This window comes from Rhea americana, unplaced genomic scaffold, assembly GCF_003343005.1.
Source record: "Rhea americana isolate MKP2758 unplaced genomic scaffold, rheAme1 scaffold_35, whole genome shotgun sequence".
NCBI lineage: Eukaryota > Metazoa > Chordata > Aves > Rheiformes > Rheidae > Rhea > Rhea americana.
In genome coordinates, this window is record NW_028186479.1 from 3255604 (window position 1) to 3266434 (window position 10831).

General features: G+C 40.7%; 1 protein-coding gene across 1 annotated transcript in view; it reads left to right on the forward strand.

Moving 5' to 3' along the window:
• The first annotated feature begins 410 nt into the window (after window positions 1-410).
• Window positions 411-10831, forward strand: part of CNOT10 (CCR4-NOT transcription complex subunit 10) — a 37099-nt gene continuing 26678 nt past the window's right edge. The window contains exons 1-4 of the mRNA XM_085311810.1: window positions 411-604; window positions 6190-6284; window positions 9118-9279; window positions 9782-9932. Coding sequence (XP_085167936.1) covers window positions 583-604; window positions 6190-6284; window positions 9118-9279; window positions 9782-9932 — 430 coding nt within the window. The 5' untranslated portion in view covers window positions 411-582. The remainder of the gene's footprint in view (window positions 605-6189; window positions 6285-9117; window positions 9280-9781; window positions 9933-10831) is intronic.

Consider the following 10831-nt stretch of genomic DNA (forward strand, 5'->3'; position numbering starts at 1 on the left):
GCCCCCCGCCTGGGCCTGGTGGGAAACYGTTAAACGGTGCGCTAACGACTGCGCTGACCTCGTCCGGCCCCCGGGGCAGCCCCCACAGGAGCACCCCCCTACCCGGCCCGGGCCCCGCTGGGGTAAGGAACAGCCCCGGCCGCTTTCTAGGCCCGCGACCGCCCCCCGGTGCCTCCCAGGACACCCAACACTCCCACCCGCCTGCAGGTCCCCGACTGCAACATGGCGCCCACGCCGCGCACGGGCGGTGCGAGCCGCGGCGCCCCGCGCATGCGCATGCCCCGCAGCCCCGCCCCGCCCCCTCGCACCGCCCGGGGGCGGGCCGCTCACGGCGTCCTGGCGTCAGAGGCGCGGCCCCGGCAACAGGCGGATGTGGCGGGGCCGCCGGGAACCCGGAAGCGGCGGGCGAATAGGGAGCGAGTGGCGCAGTTAGCGGGGCGGGAGCGCGGCGCGGGGCGCGGAGAGCCGGGGCCGAAAAGTAGTCCCGGAGGGGCTGCGGCACGGCTACCGCTCCTGGGACGGGGTGGGGGAGAGGCTCATCCCCGCGGCGGCGCGTCCGGGCGGGGCGCGGAGGCGGCGGAGATGGCAGCGGACAAGGCTGCGGGTGAGTGCGGGGCGAGCCGCCGCCGCCGGGCCGCTCCGCGCGCGGGGCTCGCGGAAGGAGACGCTGCGGCGCGGGCCGCCGCACCGCCGTGTCCTTCCGCCGGGGAAGTGGGGCCGCGGCAGCGCTGCGGGGCGACGGGGCTCGGCGACGCCCCGCGCGCGGCTCCCGCGGAGCTGGGTAGCGGCAGCGGGAGCCGCGGGGGCTCGGTCCGCTGAACGCCCCCCCCCCCGGAGGTTTCCGGGAGACGCCGAAGAGCGCAGCCCGCGTAAACCCGGTTTCGCGTTGCTGTGTGACTTGCTGGCGTTGGTCGCTGGTGCTGATCGTCTCCCGCCTGGCTGCGCTCGCCGCCAGAAGCGGGCAGAGTCGGGGGGAGCCTGGGTCTGCCCGGCTCCCCGAGTTCCTCGGCTGGGCTTGTGCCGCGGAACCGCGACTTGTCATTGCCTCTAAAAAWTTTCTTTCAATATGCTGAATATGAAACCTGCTCCCAGCGTCTGAAGATCATCGTGGGAAAAATTAGTGTACCTTGCGAAGTGATGTGTGCTAAACCATCCCGTGGTAGTTTTAAAGGAGTTTACAGTGATTATAAGTCACAGGAAGAGTTTGGCGTTAGGTGATATATATATTTCCCCCTTCTTGGAAATGGTGAAGTCAGGAACATTTTTGTTGTACTAGGTTAGAAGAAAAGTACTTGTCCAAATGAAGCAAACACATTGGTTACGGCAAGATATTCTGCATAGGTACATGTACTTGTTCATAGCAGAGTGAGTTATAACTTCCAAGTGAAAAGTGTTTCCTTTTTATTGTACAGTGTTAAATCTGATATGTTGAGATTAGTAGCACAGTACTTTATAGGAAAATGTACTTTTTGTGCCACAAACTGTTATCTTCTTATAAGGGCTGAATGCTGTGGCTGATCTTCACAGCCTTCAAAATTTTGTTGAAGTGAGACTCCTGTGATAGGTTCCTCTCCCTTCCAGGAAGAGACTATCCCCCTGCCTCTACAGTTTGGAAATAAGAAATAATTCCAGAGATGCTCTGGCATTCAACAGCATGGTTTATGCAAGGTTTAATTTAAAGGGCTGGAAATAAGAGGACTCAGGAACAGCAGTCCTTAGAGATAACAGGTAGGAGAAGGATAATGATTGCAGTCACTGTACAASTGTCTGGGTCTGTGTGTGTGGAAGATGTGGCTTCTCATTGCTTATATGATGTTGTGGCAGCAGGCCAAAGAGGAGAACAGTCTCCCTTTGCAGGTAGCAATCTCATGCTCTTCCTTGTTCTCCTCTAGTAGAACCAGTTCCCCTAAAGCATATTCTGCTGTCCACCTGGTGCAACTTCTCCGGTAGGAACAACTACCTGCTGATGCAAAGAGAAATGCCTCCCTGACACAGTGTTTCTGCTGCTCAGCACCATGTGATACAGGTTGCTAACCAAGAAGATAATTTCCTGACTTGCTTTCTTTTACATCAAACCCAGTGCAGCAGCTTTCTCCARATCAAAATGTGAGCGGATGATTTTTTACATCCTTTCCTTTTTCCTGGATGCACTTTCTGCTCCTCGCCACCAGTCTGAGAGCTATTAGTTTTAGAGATGCTTTGTACTTAGGAAAGTTAAATAACATGAGAAGTTTAGAAACAAACTGCTCCATGTGTAAATACAACTTGCATAGAAAAACTTAGTCTTCTCATTTGTAAAGCACAGTATCTGCGCTTTTTTGAATAGTTCAGCTGATCTATATAAGTGCTATACAACTAGAAGTATGTTGGTAATGACTAGCATGCCTTGTACTTCRTGGACCACAGGCTTCCACAAGAATGCCAATGATCACTGGATCAAAGCAGCATGGTGTATGTTTTGCTGATGAACCATTTATCTCTTTCATTTTCTCTAACTATCTCTTTCATTTTCAAATGCCTGAAGAAATATTGAAATAATACTTTTATTTGCAAGCAGTTGATAACCATTTGCAGTGAAGAAACTGAGAGTTTTTTTTTTCTCCTCAATTTATAAGTGGTGTTAGAGGATTATTTTTGGCATCCTGGGCGAGCCTTACTTTAAATGAGATTTGTTTGTGAGGTATATCAGTAATTAAGATCAACTAAAGCAATAGATCCTTGTTTAAATGAGTGTGGGAGTGCTGCAGTAGATTAGCGGGACCTTCAGCTCTTCAATGGGTTTCAAGCATGTTTGGGCAAAGTGTTAGAGAATGGCCAAACTTTTGTTGTTGTTTGTTTCCCAAGGGAAAGAGCTATGCTGTAAATTACTTCATTTGAACTTTATTTTTGCTCTTTCTTGATAAGCTTCCATCAGGTTTCACAAACTTTTTGCTTAGTGAGTCATAGTAGATGAAGTTTGTAGATATAAAACTAACTTTATGGGAGAAGAGGAAGGCCTATTTTTGCTTAAAATAGACTCAAATTTCATGCTGGGAGACTTCGAGGCATAGTGAAATCTCTTGTAGACCTATCCTGTCCTTTCCTAGGAAATATGCATAAAGCAGGTACTTAGGAGTGCTTTTCTTAGACAACTAATTTGCAGTCTCTTCGACCTAACTTTCTCTTAATTGAAAGAAGGGCACTTTACATTACGATTCAGAATTCCGTAAAGGGCAGCCTCCTTGGAGATGCATGTTTCGTGAACTTGCGTACTGTGATTACTTATGTGAATTTTCATGGATGGGTTTGTGGAAGTGCTTATGGTGATGTGACAAGTAGCTGTTAATGACATCTTCAGCAATATTCAGCTTCCTGTGTGAACTCTGACTCCATGAAGGATTGTGTGAACATATTTTTATTGCATATAGTGATTTCCCAAAACTATGAACTCCCTTTTCAAATGGGTGCATTCAGTGCCTCGTTCGAAGATGGTAAGGAACTCTTGCCTTGAAGAGTGATAGTTTTCTGCATGGCTGTTAAGGAATTCTTGCCTTGAAGAATAATAGTTTTCTGCTTGGCTGTACAGTCACAAGATTTAGAGCAGAAACTGGATTTGTTACATTCTTACCTTGTAGAAGAAGTACCTTTTGTTCTTTTTTTCTTTAGTTATAGAAAGTTTTGACTTGTCAAAAGTTTGTTTTGTTTTTTAAATATTGTCCCGTTCTGCATTTTCTCTTTAAGTAAAAGGCAATGCAAATTGGATTGATCAGTGTCTTTTGCATGGTCAGATTTTAAGCAGGTGCTTGGAGTTCTTCAGTGTGCTAAGGGTACACTCTAGAGTACCTGAGTTACCCTGATTTTTTTTTTTTCTTTTTTTTCTTTTTTTTTTTTTGAAATCATAGTGAGTAAAGGTTTCTTTGCTATTTGCTGGCGTAAGACTGTTGAGGTTTTAAAACCTCAACACTGCCAACATCTTGATGCAGGATGAAAGTCACAACTGAACAGTTCTTGCTCGAATGTGTTTCTAGATAGGACAATGGAAGGGATCTTGTTATCTTCYCAGCAACAAACACAAACTATAAACAGATAACTAGAATTCTTTATTTCTAGTGTGGCTAGATCTTCTGATGTTTGGTTACCCCTAATTCTTGTTATATAAAACATATATATACATATATATGTATACATAGATATGTATATGTGTGTGTGTATATCTATATGTATATATACATACTTTAATAGCATGGTAGTTGGTCAGTAGCAAATGGTCAAGATATACTTATGGTGATGGGACTTTATGRGAGAAGAGGAAGGCCTATTTTTGCTTAAAATAGACTCAAATTTCATGCTGGGAGACTTCGAGGCATAGTGAAATCTCTTGTAGACCTATCCTGTCCTTTCCTAGGAAATATGCATAAAGCAGGTACTTAGGAGTGCTTTTCTTAGACAACTAATTTGCAGTCTCTTTGACCTAACTTTTGATTTTGCAGTGGAGCCTGCGGATGGGTGGTTTGGCTTGTTTGAAGTGAAATRGGCTATGAGGATGGTCAGAAGGCTGGAGCATCTGCCGGAAGGGCTGCAAGAGCTGGGCCTCTTTAGCCKGGGGAAGAGAAGACTGAGGGGGGATCTTATCAATGTGTAKAAGTASCTGAAGKGAGGGTGTCAAGGGGACGGGGACAAACTCTTTTCAGTTGTCCCRTGTGACAGGACAAGAGGCAGTGGGCAGAAATTGAAGCRCAGGAAGTTCCACCTGAACGTGAGGGGGAATTTCTTTACCATGAGAGTGATGGAGCCCTGGAACAGRTTGCCCAGAGAAGTTGTGAAGTCTCCTTCTCTGGAGATCTTCAAGGCCYGCCTGGAGGTGACCCTGCTGAGCAGGGAGGTTGGCCTAGATGATCTCCAGAGGTCCCTTCCAACCTTACCAATTCTRTGAAATTAGTAGAGTTTTCATTAAATCCTTGAACTCTAGGAAGAGAGAGAAAACTTTAAATATGCAGAGTCCACCTAGCCTGTTGAAATAGCAAAACACAGGCTAGACCAAAGCTACAATTGTGAAATTCGATATACCTTTATCTCCAAAACTGGAATATATTGGTGGTTTTATGAAGTCTTTGTTTGAAAAATACATCAATGACTTGTGTGTGTTCCAGCACATGAATTAATGCTTCTAGAGCTAATGCTTCGAGAAATAAGCTGATAGTTTTTTTGCTTTAAGAWCTTAATGTTTTTTGACCCATTAATTTGTGTTTGGTGCAAGGTGGAGGTGTATGGGTTTTCTTAAACGTGTTAGGAATTATATGTAAAAGTCATTGAAGACAAGTAAACTTTGTGTTGCTATATAAATCCTCAGAGGGGTCAGCATTGTAAATGTTATATGATGTTGTTCCAATCTGGAAAAGACCATAGTAGAACTGGAGAAGTTGCTGAAAAAGGCATGTATGAAGAAGACACTAAATAAACTGTGACTGCTCACCTAGGAGAGATAATTCAAAGGAAGATTTTTAAGATCAAGCCTAAGGTTGAAAAGTGGGTAGGCAACATTTGTTCATTGTGTCTTGCAACATAATCACTAGATGACATTTGATGGAATACCTTAAGGAGTCCAGAGTGTAAGGAGTTTTACAAGGAAAAAAAAAAAAAGGTTCGGTTCCAGCATCTCATTTAGGGAGAGTTACTCTTCCAGTGTATTCATTTGGGCAGAAGTTTGCTCTGCTTTTTGTGTTGTTCCCTAAATCACCTTTTACTTGCAATTTAGGAAGCAGCAAATCAGATGCATGGACTTCTGGTCTAACAAGTGTGGCACTTGTATTCGTTTTGTGAAGTTTGACCTTCACTACTAATTTTTGTGGGGAAAAAGAAAAGCTCTTCCTAGTGTATGGTTGCAACTTAAAAGAGAAATCTAGAATGTTGTCAGTTAACTTGCAGGACTTTGGTTATTCATTGCAAGCACACTTTAAAAACATTAACCAAGTTCTTTGGATAACTAGGATTATTACATTTGTGTTTTATGGAGAGAAATTCACAAGGAATATGAGATAATTTGACAGGTGTTAGTGTAGCATAGCTCAGTGTAGAGGCAATGTTGCAGTATTGTGGAAAATTATTCGCTGTACTGTACATATTTTGAGAAATGGAAGAAACTAAACTTTTAAGCTGAATAGCTTTCATCACATTTGCAAGCTTTCTTGTAACCCTYTATCTGTTTTACAGATCAAGGTACTGAGAAACATGAAGGAGCAGGTACTTCTTCTGGGATTACTGATCAGGAAAARGAATTGTCAAGCAGTGCATTACAAGCCTTTCTGGTAAGAAAAAGCYAAATTGTGAGACTTCGAATTATGTAAGCTATCTTAGCACTTAAGGAGTAATTTATTTTTCCTGTTTTCTTAATGTAGTTGTAAATCTATTAATGRGATATTAGATCAAAAGTACACGCTGGCTTTATAACTCAGTTAGTACTACATTTTCTATCTGTTGTGATATGAGACGTTTGCAGGGGACACTTGTACTGAGTGTACAAGAGCATGTTTTAATCTCAATACTTAGTATCCATAAAAGCTGTGTAATTAGTTAGTTTAAAAAGGCAGGCTGCTGTTCCATGGCAGTATTGGTATGCGTGAACTCTCTGAAGAATTAATCACGTAAAGCTAAAAATGTGGTGTTAAAGGGCTTAAAGGAAGCATATGTATTCTTTAAACAACAACAACAAAACCTTTTTTCACTTTGTGGAAAAAATATAGCAAGATAACCAAAAAATCTTGTGGACTATTCTRTTATTTTACGTTAAGGCTTATTTTTCAACGCATAATACCTACAGATGGTATTAACTATCAATTTTGTGTTTCTTAGAAGATTTCTCATGTRGTAAAATTCAGGCAGTAGATCTTTCCTTTGTTTACTTTTTTTCTTTGTTATGTCTCCTAATTTTATTTAAAGTAGCGTGTGACTGGAAGTTTAACTGCTTTGCCTCTTAGTTGTTGCATCTCTAGCTCCACGGTGACCTGCATAAGCTACTTTTGGATGTGTTAAATAGATTAGGGGGAAGAATTTAAATACTGTCTTTAGATATTTCTTTCTTTTGTGTTTCAGCATTATTACTTTTTTTTTCCTGCACTCTTGCTGCATGAAGCTGTTCCTTAACAGACTCCAGCTGATAGTGTTCACTRATACCTTCTTGAGTGCTTTCTAGTCGAACTGTTCTCTTTCAGTATCTCTTTGCTCACTGCCATTTGATTGACAACTGATAGTACAGGAAAGGGTTGCCTGCTTTCCTGCTTGCACACAGTTACTCATACCTGAAAGACTTTTGGTCTGCTGATAACTTTGTCTTTAGTTCTAATGCTGGTCTGATGTACCTTGCTTATCTCAGTCTTTCTCTTACATTAAGAACTGTAAGTTTATAGTGTTCTGATGAGGTAACATATGTGAGCAGAATTAATCTGGTGTCTAGGCTGTCAGTTTTGCTTAATTTTGAGTTGCTGTAAATAGCCTTGTGGACTGTTTCTCTGGTCTTGCTTTGCATGCTGCTTTAATATATTGCACTTTGTGTTAGAGAATTGCTATAAAAGGTGTGTGTGTTATCTTCTAGATCCTGTTTAATGGAGTAAAGGATTGTTTAGATTTTTTTTTAAGAAAAATATCACAAAATAAGCTAAGCATATAAAAGTTTAAAGTTTTCAGTCTAACTATGGTTAGAGGCCTTGTAGCTGTAATCTGAAAGCTACCTCTGTTGAAGGGGAGCTCTGAGTGTGAACACGTGAAGAAAATTGTTGGGAGGTGAACTGTGTCACTCTAGAAAGAAGGTCAGCAGTTGAGCTGTAAATCTCTATGTTTGTGTGTGAGATGAATAGGCAACCCATGGTGATGATACTTCCCTGGAGCTRTGGAAATACTGTGTGTGAACATCCTGCTACATCTCTCTGTAACTTGTGTGACTACTCTTTGTTAGTAGAGCTAAGGGACTGTGGTGGTTCTGTCAACAGAACCTGCAGAATGACAACTATCTACAGAAAATATAAGATTGCAGTTCCAGCAARGGACCACAGAGTTGTAGTCTCTGTTGTAGTTCTTCCCTTACTAGAGGAATTTAGGCAGGTGCCCAGGAGAAGCTCAGTGGATTATCATCTAAAATAGGAGGAGTAAGAGTCRGTGGAGAATGACAGTGGTACTCAAAAGAATAGTATTTGATCATCAGTGAGCTTGTGGCAGAAGTAGAAATGAATCCGTATATCTGACTGACCATACGGGACATAACCTTGATATGGAAGAGGTGACTGTAGTATTCCTATATTAGTGTTGAACAGYAGAGATCAAAAGAGCATTTATTTTAGCCTTGGTACAGTTGAAAGMGTTTGGAGTTCTCTTTCAGTGTGTGGTGCCACTAAATTCTTCCTGCCTAAACACAGAAGAGAMAAAAACAGAAAGCAGAAAGAGATGAGCTATTTGGAAGTCCTTAAAAATAGACGGTCTTCTTCCTGACATCAAAGAATGTGGTTTCTTGATTAAACCGCACCTCAGAGGAGCATCATGGCTAGGTGTCGGTTTCTCTGTTGACGTGCCTAGATCACCAAATGCTTGAATACTCCATTCAACAACTAAAATAACTTGTAAAATGTTATTTAAACCTGTACCRGGAGAGTGTAACCCTCTTTTGCCAACGTGTCTTAAGCTGACTTCCACAAACTAAATTGTAACTCACAGCTACACAATTGGAGTGAGGAATGAACACAAAATTATGATCTGGGAGTTGCATAGGGAGTTCCAGTTGCTCTGTGTACATATGATGGGAAAGGATTATGAAAACCGAGGAAATACGATTTTGAGTTTTGAGATTCTGTATGATGAAGACAAAGCAGGTCAACACTGTGCATGGAATCCTCTTGTTATAATAAACTACTCCATGTGTCTGTCTTCCACAGAATTCTTGAAATTTGATTCCGATCTCAGCTTTTAGACTTTGTTTTCATATTTCATTACTAATGCACGTGTAGTCATTTAGTTTTAGATAACTTCATATTGATGATAGAAATACTACTTTGTTCTGTAAACTTACAGAGGATATTTTCATTAAAAATTATTAATCTGTTAAATTAGACTTTGTGTCTTCTAATGCATGTTTCTGATGTGTGCAATTTCCAGGCTGGAAATTATGATGCTTGTTTACAACACCTGAATACCCTTCAAGACATAAACAAAGATGACTACAAAATAACTTTGAATACTGCTGTTGCAGAGTTCTGTAAAAGTAACCAGACTACAACAGACAGCTTGAGACAGACTCTTAACCAGCTGAAAAATCAGGTAATGCAAATGTACTGATATGCTGCTTTATTTCAAGTGTTGTTAATGGTGATTAGATTTTCAAGATTCTGTATGATGAGGACAAAGTGAAAGAAAGGGTGAAAATCTATGCCTTCCTCTCTTGTGAGGAAAGTAAATGAACAGGAAGTTAACATTACTTTTAAACCTCTGAGTCTGTTTAGTCATTTTGGATACTGCTTTTATATTTTTAATTATTACTAAAATGGATCTAAAGCTTAACTCTTCCAGCAGTTACAACTGTAGGAAAAACTGGCATTCTTTCGATATAAAGTTTCTTAACTTGAAATAGTTTGCAACATGATCCAAATCCTTTGTTGGGCTTATACTGAACAACACAAAAGTTTGTTGGCTTATAACTAATTAACAGAATTCTTTATTGACTTACCTTTAGACCAATTTCTACCTTCAGACTATTTTTGAAAAATATTTGGTGCTTTTAAATGAAACTAGTGAGTTTTTTTTTCTTTTCCTTTTTTTAAAGGTTCACTCTGCTGTTGAAGAAATGGATGGTTTAGATGATGTTGAAAATAGTATGCTTTACTACAATCAGGCTGTTATTTTGTATCATCTGCGTCAGTATACTGAAGCTATATCAGTTGGAGAGAAGCTCTATCAATTTATAGAACCTTTTGGTATGTAGACAGAAGTTTTTTCCTATAGAAAATAAAAAAAGATAATTCACTTTTAAAACTCGCTTGGGTGAGAATAAGAAAATCTGCCTAATACAGTTCTAATGCAGTAGTTAGACTTAGAAATGAAGAATGTACTTTATATTAGGGACAGTAATTAATTCAGAATTGTGGAACTTCAGAGGCATATAGAAGAGAAGTATTATGATTCTGAAATGGATGTTTGACAACTTACTATATTTATGAAAATAGGATTTGAAAAGTAATTAAATGAGCTAAATTTTGATATTCTAAATGATCAAGTAACTATGCGGTGGGTGCTAATTTGTCAGTGGGCTTGTGTTTTTAAATGCTTGCATTGGGTTGCACATAATTGTACGTGGTCATATTTGATTATTAATCTTCCAGCTTTTATGAGCTGTGGCACTTTGTAGTAGATTGTCATACTTGGCATTTAAACAACTTTATAATCTTTGAATTTTAGAAGTGACAGGGCTGTTTACTGAAGCATGCTTGTATCTTTGGGGGGGGGTGGTATATGTGCATGTGTGCCCATAGCATAAATCCAATAAATCTTACTGTGTTTCTTTAATTCCTCCCAAACTTTAGTATGCCAGTTTGGAACTTCATCTACTAAGGCAGCCATGTAGAGAAATGTTTGTACAGAAATGCTCTTAACTTCCATGGGATTCTCTCTATGCTTATAGCTCCATCTATCTTTTTAGACACTGAATTTTCAGTACTTCTGAAAATAGAACTTGTAGAGATAAACTAGATGTTAAAACGTCTTTGTCTTAATCTGTGGTATTATGCTAATAGCACTTGATTTAATTGCTTTTTAATGTATATATACTTGTCTGTGTTATGTAGATGTCTTGCTTTTTTTTTTTTTTTTTTTTTTT